General features: G+C 36.7%; 1 protein-coding gene across 1 annotated transcript in view; it reads right to left on the reverse strand.

Annotated features, from left to right (window-relative positions):
- Positions 1 to 24,191, reverse strand: part of LOC149084183 (neural cell adhesion molecule 2-like) — a 341,669-nt gene that overhangs the window by 40,230 nt on the left and 277,248 nt on the right. Inside the window, exons 8-9 of the mRNA XM_089234530.1 lie at positions 14,174 to 14,476; positions 3,178 to 3,312 (exon numbers count right to left, since the gene is read on the reverse strand). Of these exons, the coding sequence (XP_089090656.1) occupies positions 3,178 to 3,312; positions 14,174 to 14,476 (438 nt within the window). The remainder of the gene's footprint in view (positions 1 to 3,177; positions 3,313 to 14,173; positions 14,477 to 24,191) is intronic.

Consider the following 24,191-nt stretch of genomic DNA (forward strand, 5'->3'; position numbering starts at 1 on the left):
TTCAGTTTAAAAAAGCTTATGCGGTATATTTTTTCTCATATCTCGTGTTGAAAATGCACAGAGGCCGTAAGATTTTAGCATACGTGCATCACTTTCTCTTGCTTATCTTTCTCGATGTATGTATGAAAAGGTGATTTACATCTTCTGATAGTATGATGAGTTGAGAGTTTTTGAAATCTTGTGATGCTTTTAAGATATTTTTTCTTTATGCTATAAATGTTTTTTCGCTCTGAAGTTGTGAATTTGACGAATTACAATGGATTGTGACGTGTTGAACTTGTTTGATATTCAATCTTCGAGTGCTAATCGTCAGATTCATCTCTGTAATCGGATTAGTTGCCAGCAATAGAAGGAAAGTTTTTTGAAATATTCGATTGTTGTGATGTGTGATCAACTGCCCAGTTCCCCTTTTTTTAAAATAAGTAATTTTGGATGTTTCTAATGCGCAATGTAACAAATTCGAACTTATTCGATACATTCTCGAATTTCATATTTTCACGTCTCCATGAAACATGCAATGCCAAATCATGAACGTGCCATCTAGCAAAATGAAAAAAAAAATACAAAGGTAAATTACAGTCGAATCCCATTATAACGAACTCCAAGAGAACGTAGAAATCACTTCGTAATAACGAATTCCTGGTTATTAAAATGTACCTATGTAAACTTATCTGGGAGTATAGAAAAGTGTTCGTTAAAACGCGATTTCCACTATAACGGTATTCATTAAAACGGGATTCGACTGTATTTCCAGACCCTTTTTACTTTCGAACTACTGATCATGGAAACGTAACTTCCGTTGGAAAATTTATTAAAGTAAGGTATGGAGATCTTGGGAGATTTTGATTTATTTTATGTTCGTCTGTGTTCATAATATGCAGGCTGTCCCAAATTATATATCCACAGTGGGTATCTCGGCACTCGTAGCCCTGATAAACAATTTTTTTTCAAATGACGTGCGTTTACTTGAAATGTCCTACATTTCCCATGATGCGAATGAATGAATGGAATTAATATCCCATGATGCGGCTTTTGTATTTGAAATCGCGATCGAATTCATTCTATTCGTGTACAGTCCCTCAAATTTACAACTTTTGAGCCAATGAAAACTTGAAGCCTAAACATAGTGATTTTATATTCGTTAATATCTCGATGAATATAGCATTTAAAAATATGAAATTTTGTGGAGGAGATCCATTTTTTTTTCTGTATTGGATGGTTAGTGGTACTCGGGAATATACAGTCCCCAGTTGAGCCTTCAGCGCACAGTGCTGGCAGATATTCTCCTACCAAGTGATGTTGCAACCATGGGTGTAACAGTTACTGAGGTCACTCGTCAATTCCGCTTATTTACTATAACAATATACCGATCATCAGAGAGGGGGTTAGTAACCCTTGGTCGACCGATCGGGCAAAGGTATTCGGAAAGCTGTGTGAGTTGTTTGGAATTTTTTTTCTAATCGGTATATTGCTATAGTAGCTGGAACTGATTGAACGTTTACAGCTGTGGCCGCGCAGGAATACGGTGGTTTATCAGTTGCTAGTTGTGTGAGTAGCATATGTTGGGCTTGACCGTGCTCGAAATTGAGGCAATTTATATAATCGTTATCAACAAGATTATCCAGTAATTACACCTATTTCTGCAGAAACGCAATCAGCGTATGATTTTTGTTTCTATTGACCACCGTGATACCCGATTATGCCACTGCGATTCCAGATTTACTACTGCTAATTGTTGATCTGCTCATTGTAGATACGTCATTTTGTAACATGAATGCAGGAATGAAGGCATTTCATCTAAACGGGGACGAACACTATGACGACTGGACGTCCAGTCCCCTCAGCAGCGTAAGCTGCGGAGCAAGAATCTGAACTATGTAACCATGAGTGGAATGTCGTCATCCTAAGTAACACAAGACGCTCACCGAACCTGAAGATATGCTCCCGGCGCCGAGAGACGATCGATGGATGTTGTATGCGAGATTTCTAAATTAACCATTGTTATTTAGAAATCTCGAGCCCGATTGCTCTAAATCTATAATTATGTTTTGAAGTACACAATTAATATGTTTCGAAGTACATTGTTAATTAATACAATTTCCGGTCACATCCATTCTTCGGGAACACTGAAGTGGGATGTGTCCGGTCCTTCAATGTTCAATGATGTAATAACTAAACGTAATCGACGAGCGAACTCCACAACTGTTACAACCAGTTGGTATAAAAGTGTCAGATATTGAAGACAATATCTGCCACTTTTGTACACCAAAGGTTCAACATGAAGGGACTGTACGATCGAGCATCACATTTTTGTGCTCCACTAATCATCCAATATAGAGGACCAAGATCAAAGTGTTGTGGCTATGTTATTCAAGCCATTGCGGGCTTAACTTTTGGAAACCAGTGTAAAATCATCCAGTGGAAGAGGTGGAAAAATTAAGCTCTCCCCTCCACCTTGACGAAAAATACACCGAGTTCTAGTTACGTCCCTTATTAGGAACGGGAAACTATAGGGAGTTCATAGATTTCAGTGAGGGTAGACGATTTCCTCTCAAGACTATAACCTGAGAATATTTTTCATAACTTTCAATGTCTTTCGGATTAATTTTTCTTTTTTTTGAGTAAAAAGCAAATTTTCTTTTATGGTATATCAGTTGTTATTATAAGACAGTTGGTTCCAATTGATGGAGACATGTTGAAGGATACGAAGATTTGTCGATGTTCCGACCCTACTTATACCGACCAGGCAAGGTAGTCATCTGTTTGAGACAATGTTCAGAGCAAATAATTACTGTCACGTGTTGCTGACAAGTTCATTATTCAATTAATGGAATTATCGGTTAACCATTATCCAGGTTGTTTACTGCTCAAACACGAGTTTCGATAAGACCTGCTGGGACAATAATTCAGATTGTTCGATAACACTTTACCGAGTACCGACCCCGCGGTGTATGCATTGACTGTTTTACCTTTATCGATAGATACCTTTTGTTTCTTAATTGTATTAAACCTTGGTTTAATTTGGCTGAATTTGTGTGTGTGTGTGTTTTTTTTCTCATTATGGAGTGCTTTATTGCCAATTTAGAGCTATCTGAAAGCAGTGCATTGTACTCTGGAGAGCACAATACGTTAACTACCCCAAGCCAGTAGTTGATACTTAGAACTCATCAGAAATACCTTTGCGATCTCTTCTTCTTTTACCAATTCGGATCTTTATGACTATGATGACTATCAATGCGACGAGCACGAGGCCACCAACCACTCCGCACAGAATTATCAGTAACGGGCTAAGTGCTATGTCCCAACCGTCATCTGGTACGAAAAAAAAATAAAGATATAATTAACAGATTGGCAACTACATGATAATTAATCATTCATAAATTTCTCTGTTCAAACGAAAAACTTGAAGATTAATTACTCAAATTCAAAGATCTTCAGTATTTTGGTGTCAAGATTACCGTCCATTTCCATCTGCAGAAGAAGAGAACCCATATTTCTTCTGTGGGTTATACTCGGGCTCCGATGTGTTATGGTAAATGCGATCCGGTTATTATGCATAATCACTGACCATTCTGGTCCATCTGGTCTGATCAATTTTGCGAATTTATCAAATTTGCCGGTGGTTATGGATAATCCTCAGCTCGTATTGGTAAATATGATAAATACTCCATGAATTATTTATTTAAATTCACCGGACGTTTTGCTCGAACTCCAGTCTATGATGATGGATTCTATTTAAACATGTTGATAGATGTGGAGAAAACTAATATTGCAAGACATAATAATTTATATGTCTTTATCTTTATAATACTTTCATTTTATGTTATTTTTAATGGTGATACGTGCAGTGCACCTATCAAGTATGGGAGATATTGATGAGGGATTGAATTTAAGCCATATTTCCGCATGATTTGTCATATTTATCATACTTACCACCTTTTTTTCGGAAATTATGCACAATCACTAGTAAAATGTATAAATAAAGGAAAATTTATCAAACATGAGAGATGATTGGTGATTATGCATGTTAACCGGCGATTATGAATAATCACTAATTTATCAAATTTACCAAAATACGTAACACATGTTACGCGGTAAATGTGATAAACCCAGTTATTATATACACACAATCACCGAGCATTTTGGTTAATTTGATGAATTTCCCTAAATTTATCCCTTGTACTGGTGATTATGCATAATACACACGCGTCTTCGGTAAGCATGATAAATCGTACTTGTATGATATATAAGTACTTCATTAATCCATAAGGATTCATAATCATTATCATTACTTCGGGGTACGATCGTAAAACTTGTTATCATTATATCGGGGTCTGACTATATTCCTCACATACTGGACTCATGGATTTTTCTTTTTTTTTCATATTTATCAAATTCACCAATTACACTAGGTATTAAGCATAATAACAGATAAAAGCGAGAGATTTGAAGTATTTATCAAATTCATCAACGCACGGGCATCATGTATATTCGCGGGTAAAAGTAATAAATTATCAATCTTACCAAGACCATTGGTACGTATGCATAATAAACGATTGTTATACATAATATAATCGATATATCACATTTACCGTATAACATATACGTAAAAGAGATTGGTAAACACTGCTGTTGACCAATCCCAGGGTAGTGAAAAATACTTATTCAGGTAGAAATAATGTATACGTTACTTATATATGAATGATGTATAAATTATATATAGGCCTACATTATATTTTGAAAAAAAAAAGATAATTTCATCATTAACTTGATAAGTCGAATTTGTTCCATCTGTCGATCAAGATCGTCATCTTTGTATGGTCAATATTTGTTTGGTTTCTTCGTTTATGATTCAAAAAATATACACGCAAAGTCAAAATATACACTATTTTTAGCTTTTAGGCACTGCATAATTGATTAACCAAAATTAAACTTAACTAATATGCATTTATGCTCTTAAAAAAACTGTAAATATGCCCTATAAAACGAAAAATATGTCCTAAAAGACTTTTCATTCCTATCTCAAATAACATTAGTTTTAGCCATGGTTTCTCAAACTTTCTCCACCCGCAGCGCACCTAACCCTAATCCATAATTTTCCACTGCGCTCCCCAGATTAATTTAACAAAGAATCTCTTTGAAAAATCTTTGTCATGCCACCACTCCGTTGAGCCCCCCGTGACAAAGATTGACGGCGCACCACGACGCCGCAGCGCACAATTTGAGAACCCCTTATTTTAGTAAAATAATATGATAATGAGACATGTTGACGTAGTCTGAACTATTGTGAACCATTACTTATTTTATGTACAGGAATTCTTCGTTTTACTAACTAACCTCCTCGAGTCGAAATTTCCCGGAAAAATTTCCCTTTTGAACGTTTTCCCCCCAAATTCAGAATAAATGTGCTGCCATCTATAGGTAAAAATTCCTAGCGAAGTAGTGTATTTAGCTTTAAAAAAAGCACAAAATTAAAAAAATAAATAAATAATTCTTTTTATTTTTGATAAAAACTTTCAAAATTTCCCCCAAACGCTAAAAAATTCCCCCATTTACCAATTTTAGCTAATTTTTCCCACGAGTTACCGTCACCGATTCAGATGATTGATCTATTTACAGCCTCACACACACCAGTGCCGCTGTAGGGCTAGTATTTTTATGCTCTAACGATTCAATGTCATTGCTGCTTGGTTTGAAAAACCAGAATTTGAGGATTTTTTACCAATCAGCAACGACGTTTCATTTTTTGGTACATAAAAATCCTAGCCCTAAGAGTCCCCCCCCCCCCCCAAGATGCGGGTACCGAAAAAAACAGTCTTAAGCGGGACTGGAATAGCGCGAAATAAAAATTTACTTTTTATCATAGAATATGCAAAATATGCCTTAAAATTTTGAACACATGCTCTATCACATAGAAATAGCGAAATATGAAAAAAAAAATAAATATATATATATATACAGTCAAACCTCGTTAGTGCGTCACCCGGTTAACACGTCACCCCCCTTACCGGGTCACTCTTTGGAAGTCCCAATTGTACTCAGGCAGGAATTGGCACAGCTAAGGCGTACTCCGTTTAACGAGTCACTCCGCTTACTAAGTCATATTTTTGCTCTCCCAAGAGAGCATTAACGAGGTTTGACTGTATATATAAGTATATAGAAATCCGAGCCCTGATGATTATACTTCCTTCTACATAATTATGAATTGTACACTTCAGGGGGAGATCTTGGTATAGGCTCCCACAAGACTCATTGAACCGATTCACTAAATTTTATGCATGCCAAGACCTACTACACCATCCATGGTTTATCGCAAGGGTGCTCAATCTTTAGGACAGCGCGGGCCTCTTCGTTGGTTTGAAAACGTGCCGCGGGCCACTCAAGTGATCTGGAAAAGTGCTGCGGGTCACGTGGATGATCTGGAACTGTGCGATGTGGAACTGTACCGCGGGCCGCTTAAGTGCCATGGAACTGTGCCACATGTAATTTATGTGATTTGTAAATATGCCGCTGATTGTTTAAGCGTTCCAGAACTGTGCCCTGGGTCGCTCTAGTGACATGTAAATAAGCCGCAGGCCACGTAAATGATTTGGAAATGTGTTGCGGGGCCACCTAAGTCATGTGGAAATATGCCAAGGTCCACTCGAGTGAAACGAGAGTGTGCCGCAGGTAACTTGAGAGATGAAAACATTTGTTTACTTTTGGCGATGTCCCGTATTTGGAATCCCAATTTCCTATATTTCTTTCGAGAAAATATGGTCAGACTAGTGTATAGGATATACGGCCCATGGGGGGAAAAGAAAGGCCGAAAAAAAAGCTCTGCTTTGACTATCAGGTGAAAAAGTTTTTTTTTTAAATAACGCATATACCATAGGTTCCCAACCTTTTTGTCCCATCACCCCCTTCTTCAGAAATTTTTTTCTCCCATCACCCCTCTACGCAATTTCACCCATAGGATCCTATGTAATACCCGTAGCTTCTACCGCTTTCCCTGGAACATTCCATCGCCCCTAGGGGGCGTTAACGCCCACGTTGGGAATCACTGGTATATACAGTCGAATTCCGTTTAAACGAATACCGTTATAAAGAAAATCTCGTTTTAACGAATACTTTTTTAATCCCCCTATTAAGTTTAATTAGGAACAATGCCAGGTAACCTGTGGAATTCCTTTATAACGAAATTTTGATATAACGAAGCGATTCCTCCGGTCTCTTGGTGTTCGTTATAACGGGATTCGACTGCATTAAGTTTCAATGAAATACGTTCACCACAACGGGCGTTACATAGCTCGGAGTGGTGTCAGCATAATTCAACCGACACTACTCCGACCTATGCAGCACCCGTCGTAGTGGACGTATTTCTTTCAAATTTGAGGAAAACGTAATTTGAAACATGGGAAGAAGATAACTGAGAAAAAAAAATTCACCTGGTGGATAAAAAATGAAATATATTTTATGGAAATCATTCTTTTCCTCCACGGTTCATATATATACTATATACCTAATCTCATCAAAATACCTCCATTAGAATGGGCGCGTCTGAGTAGTGTCAGTTTATATATTTATTACCCACCCTGTACTTTTTTTCATCGCCGGCGGGCAACAGAAATATCGAATACCTGGCCCGCGGACTAGAAAGGTTATACACCCTCCGGGTCTAAATTTATGATCAATATAAAATTAAAGCATTATTCCTTAATTAACTCATCAAACAAATAGAAGGTACGTATGTAAATTCGAACGGAACGAGGAGAGATATCACAGTTGAATTATCGAGGATTGAAGTTGCCGATTCCCATCCAGATTAATTCATCAAATCCTTGTCCGATTCAATATTTTCCGTTGCATCTTAATCGAATCACGACATTTAAAGAGCGTTGAATTAAATTAAACTCTCACGGAATTTACCGGAGTGTAAATTCCGACGAAATATTTATCGATACCCGATATGACGTGATGCTTCCTAGATGGAGTTTATTAAAAACCTCCCACACGCGAAAAATAGCGAGATATTTACATTTTCACGGGGAAAAATGAACCGACGTATTTAGCCGTAGATACGCACCGAGCGTGCTTTGGGTCACGTACAGTGTGTTTTCGCTTCAAATTTTCTTACTGGGTTTTTGAAATATTTCGAGGTAAGTGAGTATTAGCACACCGTGCCGTATTTCTCTCAGACACAACATAGTAACCATGCAAAATAAGGCTGTCAAGGTGAATTGCTTTTCTCTCATGCCGTTATATTACAGGAAACCGGAGATGAAATTCAATTTTCGTTGGACGCGTGATGGGAATTACGCGTCTTTTAAAGCCTTGATTGTGTGCAATGTTTGTGGTTTTAGTTCTTTCCTTAGGTTGGAATACTTGAGACGTGTGTGTCAAATTTACGTCACACAGCTGTAACAAAATCGTGTGAAAAATGGGATTGTTACGATTCCGTCTAAGGCATATATGGACGAGTTGTTTTGCCACTGCTAGTCGTCCATCACTTTAATCGTTTGAGTTTCGGAAAGCGTTCCTGTTAAGATTTACGTTCCCGTGGGAGAGAACGTCTCGAGTGTGTGTGCGATGGATCTCTCTGTAACTGAATTTTAGCGTTATTTCAAAGAGTGATTATGAAATTAATTATGCGGCTATATAATTGGAATTTCAGATTATATCTACGATTTTTGATCCTGACATCTTTATTTGCGTTTATTTTTGATTAATTTAAGAGGCAAGGGAAATTACAATTGAGTTATTATGTTTGATTGTCCTGGTCAGGGGTTGTATTTGCATCACCTTTTTGTTTCCACGGTTTCATTGTATTAATGAAATGCATTCCATGGACCGATTACAATACGATAGGTGAAAGCTCATGTAGGCATTGAGCGGAATGAAGTGGTGGATAAATTCACAAAAGATGCTACAAAACATCAGCATGAAAACCACCTAATGAAATTACCGGCATCGTACATTAAAAATCTGCTCTTGCAAGAAGCGTCAGAGAAATGGCAACACCACTGGCAAATATGCACAACTGGAAGAAAAGTCTTCGACGTAATACCAAAAGTGGGTAAAATGAAAGAAGTCATGCCGAGAGAAATAATAATGTTCCTCACAGAACACGGTAAATTCGGTGAATATATGCAAAGGTTCAAAATAAGCCAGACCAGCACGTGTAGATGCGGCCATCCGGGAAGCGTGATACACTATGTCACACAGTGTGAGTACCCAAAGGGATACCATTTAGAGGCACCGCCGAACGGACGAGAGATCTTGTGGAAACGGAAAATTATTTTACAAAGATCTGCAACGAGGAAACTACAACAAGTCTTGGTCTATCTGATAAATAATAAAGAAACTATATTGAAAATAACTGGGAGCAGTGAACAAACTACTAGTGATTCGGAAGTAGAATCTGAAACAGATGCAGATTCAATATAGAGGGGCGCACTTAGGCTCTTAAACCCTAATATTTAAGTAATACACCATGTATAATTTATGAATGTTTTTGTATATACGTAGTACACTTTCATAGCCTGATGGTGGCTTTGTAATTTTGAATATTTGCATGAGCTCATTATGGCATTTGTTTCCAATATATGTGACGTACATAGTAATGTTTATGTGTATCAACAATTATTATAAAAAGGAAATTTATATTATGTAAATAGCGCGCATATTATATAAATATATTATGTAAATATGTGTGGGTAATTCATATGTGATCGCTGCTACCCAGCACTGTGAACGGGGGCTTGGTTTGGTTGTTCCCGCCGCACTTTTATAGTATGATAGTAATTTTGTAACCTTGAATCCTTGAATATTAGTATGAGCTCATGGTGATATTTGTACCCAATACTACCTTCATAGTAATGCTTATGTGCATTCCCAATATAGTATAAAAAAAAGGAAATTTTTGTAATGTAAATAATGTATGCGTGTAATTCAAATGTGAATGTCCAGCACTGTCGACGGAGGCTCTGTTTGATTATTCCCGTCGCAGTGCAGACTCTGTGTGTTTTCTATGTGTGTACGTATTGCATATTTTGTAAAAGGAAAGGGAAACAAAACTGCTCAGCGCTGTGGACGGAGGCTTTGTTTCTTCGTTTCCCGTCACAGTGGAGGTGCTGTGTATATATATTTTGTATATATTGTGTATTTAGACCATTCTCAAATCTCTCCCACTTCAACATGCCAGCTACTTCTTCTTTCTTGCCCACAAGTATTTTCTACACTTCTTTCGAAGTCCCAGGCTGCGGTGTCCGGCCCTTATGTCCCACTGGGCGCACGTGCAATTTTTCTCCCTAGTCATTTGGTTCAGCTGTCCATTTCAGTCAAATGTCTTGTACGTTGCATCGAGTTGATAGCTGTCTTCATGGGGGGAACGACGCGAATGATTCGAAACTTGCGAGCACGAGGGAAGGAGAGCCACCACTATAAATCTTTGTTAACTTTTTAGACACAACTCTGCCTCTTTTGATGTAACGGGAGTAAGGCGCTTTGCATCAGTCCGGGGGTGTGAGCGGTTCTATTTATCTATCCACGGACCAATTTTAGCAATAAAATGAAGGCCACGGATCCCTTTACACAATGAAATGAACACCACGGACCTCTCATACTAATAAATTATAGAGTACCCTTGCACCAGTGACATGTACAGATTACAGATTATTTTCATTATGTAACACAGTGAATGTGCTGTACCGTATGCCATGTTGGACTTTTCTCTTTGGCACGACCACGCCCCCGAGGGTTCTGAGTTAAAACCACGCCAGCGACAGAGCCTGATTGAGATCGTTTCGAACGGTAACTGTACCAATAAAATGAGAAAGTAACAAACCCATTCTACTAATATAGTGAAGGGAAAGAGCCAGTTTTTTTAATTTTGTCAAAGGGAGTGTCAGCGCATGGGAGCGTGGTGGGGGGGGGGAAGACAGCTTCAAAGGCGGTACCGAATGATCTAATGTACATGTGTATGTATAAATTTACATCATCATCATCATGCCCCCCCCCCTCCCGACGCAATGATGACCGTGGTCCACCCAAGACTTTCAAGTCTGGGTTATGGTCCACCTATGCGTCAGCGGACAAAGTCTTCAGTCCCAAGGGTGTCTATTACCGAGAGGTCCCACTGTATTAATAAAATTATGGTCACGGCTCCCCTCATAACAATAAAATGAAGGACTTTTTTCGAAAGTTCGCTTATTATACGTTGAAAAAATGAGTTAATTGTGTGTGTGCATTCTCATTCACGATCAAGTCCAATTCCCCTCCTCGAACACTTTAAAGGAATTATAGTCTAAACCAGTGATTCTCCCAACGTGGGCGTTAACGCGCCCCTGGGGGACGATCGAATGTTCCAGGGGGGCGGTAGAAGCTACGGGGTATAACATAGGATCCTATGGGTTATATTGCATTGGTGGGCGATGGGTGAAAAATATTTCTGAAGAAGGGGGCGATAGGACAAAAAAGGTTGGGAAACTATGGTCTAAACTAGCGGGTCTCAGCCTTTTTTGACTCGCTGATCCCTTTCTGGTAAATAATTTCTATGGTGGAGCCCCGTGTAGGCCTATTTTTCATTAATTCATCAAAGTTACTGATTTATTATTATTATTGAAAAAATACTAATTATTTTTTCCGAATATTTACAGTTTTTTTTTTCTCGAGCTGACGCGGAGCCCCAAGGGCTCGCTGGTCTAAACAGTACCGAATGGTTTCATTTTGATTTAGTGATGAGATTCGCACTAGACCATTTCACACCCGGTCAGGATTTGAGCTAAATATAGGCTACGAATAATTCAGTTCTGTAACTTTGGAATATAATGGCCGTAGATTTTTTTTTTCTTTTAGGTTATAAGAGATGATAGAAACGTATTTGGGGGTTAGAACCGAAGAAAAATGAAAATAATTTATCGTTCACACAATGAATAAAGAAAAAAAAAGTGTGTGTATTGAAGCAAAAAAAACATTAGAAGCTCGGCAAAAAGAGACATTTGCTGGTGGAACATTTAACTAGTATGACGATAATTTTTTACATTGAAAAAAATCAAACAAAACCAAAGAAAAATTCCTACTGTGCTAAAAACGTTTCTAATGTAAATATTATAGAAAATATCAAATTTTTTCAGACTAAGACTCTGCGATCACCAGCTAATTAAGCAGTGGTTATCACTGTAATAGTTTTTCATTGCATATTGTCACCTAAAAAGCCCTAAACTTTGATGATCGACTAATTGACGTGACAGAGGTACGGTATCAGAGCCCGCAACCAGATGCTTGGTCAGCCGGGGCAAACACGCATTAAGAAGGCCCACCCTTTTAATGTTGGGGAGAAGTTAAAGAGTGATCCGGCACCCGGGTCACCAGAACTCCCAAGTTCCTCTCTGGTTACAGCCCTACTCAGAAAAGTTAAAAAAAAAATCACCCCTTTAAAGCACTGAATAGGCAATCAGCAATGTCAACAGCTTACCGCGACGCCCTTGTCAAAGGTTGGCGATTTCCCTGAGAGACTTTGAGAAACCTGATATCCAGTACTTCGGTTCTTCTCTTTTGGACAACTTTTACAGAATTGGACTCGATGTCCAACTATTATCTGCTTTACTCAGATATGGAAAACAAAACTTGAAATGTGAAAAGTTACGTTTTTTTTTGTTTTTTTTCAAATTTTCAGAAGCAAAACATAAGAATGCTCAGGATTTAAGGAACGGTGATGAAATGCGAATTAGTCATTTAAGTAATTTATAATATTGTTTTGAAAAATTTAATATTGCGGCTAATTTTTCTCAAGAATTATTATTATATAACAAACAAAATACAATTTGAAACCATTGAATTTTTGTGATATTTTCTGTGAGGTCTATGGGATGGAAGGATGGATGGCGGGGGGGGGGGTCATTTTCAGAGAAGATTCAATTGTACGATTTTCACCCTTATACGATGTTTTGACGTGGCCTCTTGAAAGTTGTGTAAACGAGGTTCCATTTGTGGTAACGAATCTGTAGCATGGGAGAATCTGGTGGGGGCACAGAATGCAAAGGAACAATTTAATACTTCCGAATCTATAAAGGAAGACCCTCATAAAAATCCTCATGTAGGTCTTGAGAGTTTTGGGAATATTAATTCATAGGAAGTCATCTTGACTGATGTTGTCTGAAGGACTTGTGTGCGAGAATAGGAAGAAAGAAAGAAAAGAGCCAACAAGAATATTGTTTGTCTTCTACTGGTCGATTATCCAATATTTTCTCTGAATTAATTTAGTGTACCCGTTCTTAACAGAAATAAAAAATAAAAAATTGCTTCTGGTGAAACAGTAACAAGAAAATTTTTCAAGCTACCAGGGTTCCGGGATTTTGGGGTTCGTCCCTTTTGATCTCGCGGAACCCCAAAAAAGTTCTCATGGAACCCAAGGGTTCCGCGGAACACCGGTTGGAAAACCCTGCTGTAGGGGACTTATCAATAGGTAGAATGTAATGTTAGTTCAGGTGCCCAATAACTATCGAAAGATTTTTTCCGTTTTTGGCGCTCTGAATAAGATGCCATTAAGAATATTTCATATCTTCATAAAGGGTGGTTGATTACGTAAGCATCATCCAAACCCCCCTCCCCCCCTTGTCATCAAAAGTCAGCAAATCGGAAATCCCCCCCCCCCGATGCCGACATATATTTGAATGACCCCTAGGTAAATATGTAAGCTGATACTTCTCTCTCCAACTAAGTATGGGGGCCCCAGAACATCACTTTCATGGAGACTCATGATGTCGAGACGGCCAGGCATAACACTTTCCCATCAAAAAGGTATTATGATGGGATTAAAGGAGCTATATATATTGAGGGATATATATAGCTCAGGGTAGGGGCGGACCCAGGATGATGAATCGGGAGGTTCGATTTATTTTGTAAGTTTATTAGATCGTCCCGTACGTTACGCATACCTATTTTTTGCATATAATTTGGCTCTTGGGTGAGATTATCACCCACCTTCGGGATCCGTAGCATTCCCAGGGTTCCAGAGAAAAGTTTGGTTTTAATTAAATTCAATTCAGAAAGTAGAAAAACCCTCGCTCTTGGATGATGGTAGGGCCACCCTGGATAAGACAGGGGAGCTACGAGATGAAAATACGGTCAAAATGGGGGGGGGGGGGCAGCATTGGCTGAAGAAGGTTGAGAAACTCACTTGGAGGATACCTACCTTTTCGCGTCTGGCTTTCTGGTGGTGCTAATGTCGAAGCTTTTATAACCATGGGCTCACTGCGTCCTTTGGCGTTACTCGCGTATACAGCAACTACGTAGACTGCTCCTGGCGTCAGGCCACTGGCTGTAAAATCCGGGGTTTGAGCAGATACGTTCTGTAGCAGTAGTCTCTTGGAGCTATCGCGCACTTCCGTGTAGAAATACTGGTTGAGTCCACCATCTTTACCCTCTGAACAAGAGATTCGGAAGGACCTTTCAGTTTCGTCAAATATCGAGCAGTTGTGTACAGGGCTGGGTGGTTCTGAAACAATCAAAGGGAGAACGCGGTAAAAACAAGATCAACAGGTATGAATATCATACTGAAACAATTTATAAATTACGAACCGAAACATTTTATGATGGAATAACAAAGCATACGGTTTCAATATCAAAGTTATTAACACTGAAATGACCAGACCCGACCTGGACTAATGGGGTCCAGACTATGACATAATAAGTGAAACTAATGGCGTAATAAGTGAAACCAATGACGTAATGTGAGGGCATTTATATATAACAGTACTGTAAGTGAATTAGTACGACTCATCTAGAAATCCCCTACGAATCAAGGCTCATTGAGTCTTTACCCATAGCTCAAAAACTCTTGGCTGTAAGTGGATTCATACGACCCTTCTCGCAAGTCCCAATAAAGTTAAGGTTGTGACCTATAGCTTAAGAACTCCTGGCTGTCAACGGATTTGTACGACGACTCATCTAGGTAGACCTTTCGAATCAAGTTACGGTCGTGACACAGCTCAAAAATCCTTTGCTATAAGTGGATACGTTCGATCCTTCTCTGTAGTCCCGGTGAATAAATTTTTTGTCGAAACCCATAGCTCAAAGTCCACTTGGTGTTACTGAATCTGAGCCACCCATGTCGGAGTCCTCATGATCCAAGTTTGGGTCACGACCCATTGGTCAAGAACTCCTTATATATGCTGTGAAAATCACGCATAGCAGTCATATCAATCAAATTAATAACATTTCTAACTTCCAGTGATGTCATACTCACTGAAAGTTAATCATACATAATCATTTTTGATTATTAGGGTTCGGATTTTTATGCCCCTAAAGATGAAACGTCAGGTTCTTTTAACCTATCAGAAACGGCGTTTCATCTTTAGGGCATAAAATATCCGAGCCCTATTAATCATGCCAATATATTTCATCCCCAACAATTGAAAAAAAAAAAATAGATTAGATCAGCCGTTCCACAATACTTTTACCGAACAAAAAATATGAAAATTCATTTCCGAAAAGTCATTTCCATAAGCGCATTAATGGAATTCATTTCCAATGTACTGTATAATTCAAATAAATAAATATTTAATATGATTTATTACGGTAAAAAGAGCTTTATCTAACAAATATCGCGGCGAAATTTCCAACTCGAACAAGACAATGATACAGAATAATTATGAACGTCAGGGCTATCGAAACCAGAACAATATTATTTATAATCATTCCCGAAGAAATTAATCACAGAAATAATGTTCCTTTATTCGGAATTTTATACCATAAATAGGAAAAATCACAATGGTTGTTGTTGTTGTTATTCTTCCCCTGCGGTCGAAAGAGAAAACCAAATATTTCATTTCTTCACCTAAAAAAAACTTAATATTTGAATATTGTATTTATTTACCAATTATTTTTATATCTATTCAACCCGAACAATTACCTATTCTTTCTCCGGATACGAATGTATATATATATTTTTTCTTCATTCATTTCAATTGAATACAAAGCAAAACCATCATTGAATATAGCCATGCCAATGATTTCGGAATTGTTTTTTTTTCTTTAGTTCGAGTTAGAACTAAGAAATTATTATTTTCTTCTTAAAAATTTCTTATTTCCTATATTTACTTTTTTCTTCTCTCCGTTTCTTCTCTCTTTTTTTCCCCCTCCTTCCGGCATCAATGTTAATTATGTGGTTTGATAAATGACTGTTTGCAGTGGTTTAATGGCCACGAGGCAAACATGAGCCTTGCAGATTATTAGAAAGATAAATGAGAATGAATATTGAATCCCCCACGGAAAAAAAAAAAAATATATGAATGGTAGAGAGAGAGAGAGAACTTAATTGCTTTGTGTTTGTGTGCATTGCACTTTTTTTTCTTACGAGGGTATTCCAATGAAATTAAAGCCGCGTCTGCGGATGTTTTATTTTTAGCTTATATGTGCATGTCTGGTATTAAGGGCAGAGAGATATGATTTTCTCCTTTCGTTCTCCTCGTGTCATGTCACTTGTCTTTTAGCTGGTCGAGAAAAATGAGCTGTGTTATATGGAGGAGATATTCTGGGACTGTAGTGCCGCGTCGTCGGTCTGCGTTCGTTATCGATGTTTTTTCAACGCTGGAGTTTGATCTCATCAGGAGATGCTTGAAGCAGGACCGCTCTTACCAGAATCGGGGCTCCGCGCAAAAATAATAGCGGGGCCAGGTTCACCTTAACAATTTCGGGGCACCGAAATGCTTAGGACCCCTGTTGCCCCGATTTTATTTGTTGTGTAGGGAGGGGAATCGGCATCCACTATTTCAGAATATACATGAACGCTGAGAAATATCCATAGAAGATAGAAAATAATTTGAACATTCAACACACAAGCACACAAAACCTCTTTAACACATAGGTCACATGATTGATTTAAAATACCTACTGTAGGAATTATGGAAGTAACGGTAATAGATTTCCTTGTGCAATTATCGGAGGTCAGTGATGGTAATCTCAGCGAGCAAAAATTTCCCTAAATTCAGCGTAGTTCCGAATCACTCAACTAGGCCACGACAATATTCCAGATCACTGAAATGAACCGCGGAACATTTTTTCGGATGACTTGAGCTTTCCGCGGCGCAGTTGCAGAGCACTGAAATGACCGGGGGCACGCACTGTTCCAGAACACTTAAGCGGCCCACAGCATATTTACATATCACTTAAGTTACCGGCGATGACGCTGTTCCGAATCGTTTCAAAATCCGTGAATCACACACTAAATCATTGGCGATAAATGGTGAAAAATTTGAAGTCAAATATCTCCGCTAATATTACTTTTGGAAATATGAATTTTTTTTTGTAAATTACTTCTCAAAGCAGTATTGACATTTCACAAACCGAAAACTTTAGCATACGGGTTAATGCATAATATATTTAACCATTTGGAAAATTTAAGCCATCTTGCGTGAGCGCACGTCATTTGTGAAATTTTTTTGTGATTGAAATGAGTTTCTAAAGTCAACGGTTACAGAGATATCCAATGTGCAAACTATTTTGGACAGCCTGTATGTGTTCTTGAATTCGGCATATCAATATGAAGAAGACGACAAAGAGAAAGAAGAACCACGTTGTGAGCAACCGCATTCACACCAAACTTACAATTCATTTTCTTTTTCATCTCCAACACTTATCACGTGCTTCGACGCACAACTAAATATGTTGTTTTCTACCTATTATTCTCTTCTTTTTTTACTTCTGTATGTATTTCTAACCAACCGTATGTCGCCGTAACCGCAACAAGAGCTTCCTAGCAGCACACTTACAATTCGTTCACGAAGAACATCCACAAAGAGCGAGCGAGAGAGAGAAAGAGAGTCCACCGCTTGAATAATTACAGATATTTTTCACGCTGACATGTCTCTTCAGCTCTCATCCTCTGCACACGCCACTGGACTTGGCCTTTTCAGAACGGTGAACCCGACTACCGAGTCATAAATTATAGAATGCAGTTCAAAGGGTTGGGCAAGAGAGGACGAGACCAGCCAGCAAAACATAGAAAAGACTCCTTTATCATTATGTAGAGAGAGAGAGAGCGACAGACCCTTACACGCACTAACTCTCTTACTCATTCTTCGTTCCTAATGACTTCTGAGACTGAAGACACGCAGTAACTTTTTGGGCTTCTTCAGGAATGATAAGAAACTTTTAAGATGAAAAAAGAAAGACAAAAAAAAAAACAATAGGACAGAAAAGGGAAGTGAAATGCACTTGGGAGCAGAAATAGATGGTTACAAATGACAGTTTCAATATTGAGAAGAATTAACCTTTGTTCTTCTTCTTTGATTTCTTTTTTTTTTGTGCTCTACGTTTCCAATGTCAAATTGGTTTCCGAAAACCAACTGGAATTTAGTTCTGTTTTTGGGACAACATGGATTGAAGAGAAACCTGGAAGCACTGACTCATTTTATATGGGTTGGAATTTCAAATAAGAAGAACTTCCAATAATGGATTCGATCTGTAAAAAATTACTTTTTAGCGAAAAACTTCGTGGATTTGAAACTTCGGGTTGTGAATCAAACCTTATTATATGAATATATCAGAGTATCATGAACGTGGATGCAGTGTAATGAACTCAAAATGTATCATATGAGGTGATAAGCAAATTAAAGGGTGTCGTGATCCCAGAAGAAAATATTTGAAAAAAGACTAGAAAATATTTCATTCATTCGAAAATCAAATGTAAAATATTTCGTATTAATCTGTTAATATGTTCTTTTAAAATATAAGAAAGAAGTAATGAATTATAGTGTAAATGTGTACGAGAACAAACACTTTGGAAGCGATTTTCTCAGATTGCAGATTTTGAGTTAACCGTAGTATTGAAAAAAAAGTTTGGGGTAGGCTGTGTCATGGACGCAAGTTTTGACGTGAATAGGTTTTTTGTGCCTTGAATACCATGGTACAGCTTTGTCTTTGGAATAGTTAGCATTATCATCGGCTTTGTCTTTATTATAGCTTACAAACAATATAAATGTCTATGAAATGACGTCGCTCTCTACTTGTTTATCTTGCATAAACAAGATTGGCAATTGAGGCGATTGCAATAAGGATTTCTAGTGGCTATAATACAGGATATACAGAGAACTCACAAAGCATCACGAGACGTGATCAAAATTAGATTATTGACAATTTCAAAAAGGATAGCTATAGAAGGATTTATCGTTATATGGAGTTTCATTGTTAGCGAGGTTTCACTGCATTATCAATTAGTATCAATTTCATTAAAATCCCTTCAAACAGATACGAGAAGTATTCATCATGATTAGAGCTCGGAAGTTCACTAAAAATGATCAAAATAGGCAGGCAAAAAGGTATAGAAATGTTTACAATTGGCATTAAAAGACATTTATAATTATCGGAAAAGAAAAAGGAAAAGCAACTAAAAGCTACGATATTAAGGCTCCGAAAAACTGGCCGCACTCACTAAAACTACTGTTTCAATGATAAATTACAATAATTAGTGTGGAAATAAAGTAAAGAAAATACTTAGAAATATTACAATACTATTTTGAAATAATTTAGCGGCTGAGATTAATTATTATAATTATAAGTAATTAAAATTTTTGAAGCAGTTTCGTAACATATGATAAAATTTTAATAATTGGTAATTATCCTATGTGAATATTGATAATTAAGACGCAAGTTACAATCATTTCACGGATCCAGGTTAGATTAGTTGGATAATTCGAACCTTTTACAGTGACTTGGAACTTCGAAATAACCGAGTTCGACTGTATATTTCCTTCACAATAGAAACCGAAACGTGAATACAATAGTAATAAAAAATAGAAAGTCCACACCGCGGATGAAAATGATATAAGAAATTCACAATTTGGAATTACTTCATAATCACGAGTTGGAAGATAATTTCGAGAAAAAAAAAACAACAACAGAAAACAGTCGATCCAGTTTTCGTGAAAGTTGGGACCACGAAAATAAGTCGTACTAAGTGGGGAAACGTATAAACAATAATGGGAACGTTATAAGAGAGATTGCGTGTATACAATGACGTCGAAATAAAAGAAATCTTTTTGGAAAATCATCAAAGTAGAAATCAGTGTTTCTCGTCATTCCAATATCAGATTAAAGATTGGAAATATATTGTATAATATGAAAAATTTATATGTACATCGAACGAGGCGAACGTATAGGTATATATAAAAAAAAATATATGCAAGGTTCAAAAGTCGGGCATGGTCCTGGGCATGTCGGGCAATTTGCACATCCTGGTTTCTTAAATTCAAAACATAATAAATAAACACTAGAAAATAATCAATTATTATATAAATTACTGAGAAATTGATTTCTCGGATAAAAGAAATGATAAAAATTGAAAAAATAATGCCGAAATTTAGACGTAAAAATTACAAAATGATATTTAAAGTGAATGATATATACCGAAAGGAAACGAAACTAATTTATTCACACGCGCAAAATCGAAACCTAAACTGCTTCCATAGGTAATATTTATCCACCACAACAAAATAAGATAAAAATAAATTAACCGATATTACTGCATCAAATTTAGTATAATTAACCTTAACTGTAGTAAATTTTATTTAATAATACTGTAAAACATAAATTGTTTAAAAAAATAAAGAACGTTTATATATTTTTAATATGAATCAATTCAGAAATTAGGGTTTTAAGACACCAACAGAGGGCGCTAGTTCAAACATTTTTTTCCTGACACAAACATCATGACATTGATCGCTCTTTCAATTTGTTCATCAAATTGCTCATAATTTTTACATATGATTTTTAAATAACGTTCCAGAAGTTTCGAAATTCGCCCTCCCGGCATTCATCACCTGCAATGATGAAAATCATACTGATGACAATCGACCTGTCGGCGGGAACACGAAAATTCAAAACCCATTTTGGTGGCAATCGACCGAGCACCCTTAATTAATTCGTACTAACGGCCGTATTTACCGACAGAATTTAACAGTAATCGCAGGTTAAAGGATTAGAGATCGACACGGGTTGGTTAAAATCCCGAATGCAGATACGGTCGTTTTAGGTTGAAAATTTTAAACATAGAAATTCTTTTGAAGTTCCAAATGCTGAAAATGTCTAAGTTTTACAAAATAAGGCATCTAAAATACTCGAATAAACATCAGTAATGAAACAGGCATTTACGGCAAGGAAAAAAAAACAGTTTTACAAGAAAAGTTTGAAAATAGGCAAAAAAAAAAGTATTTATGGCATTTTGCATGAACTTCCGGGCTCTAATCATAATCATGAGAATTATTATCTGGCCCTTAAACTCCAAGGATAAATAGACTTTCTCTAATTCAAAATTGAATGGTAATGTCCTTTTTAAATTAAAATGTATCATCGTGGAGTGTTTCATTCATAGAGCGTGATAGCATATGCTCTATTGATCACATACAAGAACGGCAGTTTTCGTATCATAATTTTAATCAGCGAAAGAATTCACTCAGGTTACGTACAGTAAAAATTGACAAAGTTTTGTACCCTCAGAATTCATTTCAGGAGTTGCTACTTGTTTGACGTCGACGCTACTCGATGGCAGTAGAGTAACGAGGACAGAAAATACGAAAAACGTGTTCGATGGAGAATCAAAGACCCATTTCGGAACCGAAAAATCTGGATCACACAAATATTTCATGCTTTGGGTCCTCTCTTTTTTTTATTCTCTGAGTAAAAATCGTTGTTCTGCTCTCAGACATGATTTAGTGATGAAGAAGTGGGAGGCGATGATAGTTTATTTTGTCAAGAGACTCATATAGAAATCGAGAGAGTAGAGGGAGTGGAAAGGATTATATGTTTAACGTGTCGAGGAGATAGCGTGACTAGAGAGTGTAAAAATGGCGGGACTATATAGATATCCGAGCACCACTCACTCACTATCTTGAGATATTCAGTAGTTAGATCGAGGGTTGGTGCAACACATGGCCCGCGGGCCACATGTGACCCTCGGAACTTTTTTCAGAAATAATGAAAGAAATAATTTCATAATTGTGGGAAGCAATAATTTTAGGATGAGTGAAATAAAGACCAGAATTATTAGGAGAAACATTTCCATATTTAATAAAAATATGTCCGCTATTGATAAATATATTTTCAGGATTGATAAAACAATTTATATAATTATTGAAAATTTTTCCAACATTGATGAAAATATTTGCAGAACTGATGACAAATATTCCTAATCACAAATGAGAATAATTTTCCGAATAAATTAGGAATATTTTGTGAAAAATAGGGAATATTTGAATAGAGGATATTTTCATAATGAATGGAGAATGTGTATTTTCATAATGAATGGAGAATGTTTATTTTCATAATGAATGGAGAATGTGTATTTTCAGAATCACTGAAGATAACATTTCGAGAATTATTGAAAGAAATACTTTCAGCATAAAAGCAAATGTTTTCAGCATAAAAGCAAATGTTTTCAGCATAAAAGCAAATGTTTTCAGCATAAAAGCAAATGTTTTCAGCATAAAAGCAAATGTTTTCTGCATAAAAGCAAATGTTTTCTGCATAAAAGCAAATGTTTTCTGCATAAATGAAAAATTTTTCAGAATGAATAAAATGTTTTCAGAATAAATGAAAAATTTTTCAGAATGAATAAAATGTTTTCAGAATAAATGAAAAATTTTTCAGAATGAATAAAATGTTTTCAGAATAAATGAAAAATTTTTCAGAATGAATAAAATGTTTTCAGAATAAATGAAAAATTTTTCAGAATGAATAAAATGTTTTCAAAATAGGTAGAAATTCATATTTGATGGAAAATTAGTTTCAGAAAAGTGATATATATATACAATTAAAAAAATATTTCGAAATTCATGAAATACGCATGCATTTAAAATTCAAGAATTCATGAAACACGTATGCAGCTGAAATTTCATGAAATTCATATTCAGCGAAAAAAATGCTGAATGAATAGAAAAAATGATTTCAGAATTAATGAAAAAAATGATTTCAGAATTAAGGAAAAAAAGGATTTCAAAATTAATGAAAAAAATGATTTCAAAATTAATGAAAAATGATTTCAGAATTAATGAAAAAACTATTTCAAAATTTATGAAATCTCATAATAAAAAAAAAAGAAGAGAACAATCAGTGCTCACGCTGGGTCCACTGTTAAGACACAACTATGCGAATATAGATACCGCAGTATGAAAATTTGGCCATCACAAGCTTCATGAAAATTTTTTTTTTTAGTCCACGATGTCTAAAAAATGGGAGACTGCTCACTTGAAAGTAGGATAAGCGAAAAATAATATATAAAGAATCCATCTTGAAGAAGATAAAGCTGACATAAACATTCTGAGCTTGTGGGATTTTCCAATGGAATTCCAAACTAACAATCGATGAGACCGAGAAATTTCGCGAATCCAAAATAATATCATTAACAATCAATCCTTTCCTTAGTCAAAATTATGCCTATATATTCGTATAATTAGTTTCCCAGTGAAATATGTGAATGGTAGCTTAATATTATCTCGAGATCGCTAGAAGATAACGACGTTTTCACATAATTTGTTCGGCTGTCGGAGAACTACAAACGTTGAAAATATTATTTATCGAGCTTTCGGAGAAGGCGAATGAATCGCAATAAATGTCCTTTAAGAGAAATTGCATTCACATCGATAAAAGATTCGTCGATATCGAAACCTCACACGCGTTTTCATGTGACGTCAGTGGTAGTGCTGTGGTTTTCGAAGGGTTTTCTTGATTAATGACTGAACTAAATCATTCGAACTATTCTCGGAATTATTGTTCTCCTTTGACAATTCAGGAAAAAGAAATCTATTGCTAACCATTAATTGATAATTTCCTTGATATACGTTACATACACTGAAGTGTCAGAAAAACTAATATTTGCAAGTAAAAGAGGAATGCAACTAATCACAGTAACTGGATGCAGTCAGCAGCGCCTATATAAGACACCAGGTAGCTATGGAAGCGGCTTGATCGGTTTCTGCTGCTAAAATTACAGGTTGTCGTGATTGAAGTGGCTTTGAAGGTGGATTAGTAAGGATGCGGTTATGAGATGGGTTACAGAATTTCCGACGTTAAGATGAAATTTGGATTTTTCCGCTCAAAAGTCGCAAAAGCGTACCGCGAATATAAAGAATCGGGAAAAAACAGCATCAGATCTCCGACAAAGGTGAGGGCAGAAAAAGACCCTGAAGGAACGGGGCCACCCAAGGCTGAAAAGAATC

Source organism: Pholcus phalangioides, unplaced genomic scaffold (genome assembly GCF_987345545.1).
Source record: "Pholcus phalangioides strain wild (caught in Gottingen) unplaced genomic scaffold, Ppha-v1.0 ptg000008l_1, whole genome shotgun sequence".
NCBI classification, from domain to species: Eukaryota; Metazoa; Arthropoda; class Arachnida; order Araneae; family Pholcidae; genus Pholcus; species Pholcus phalangioides.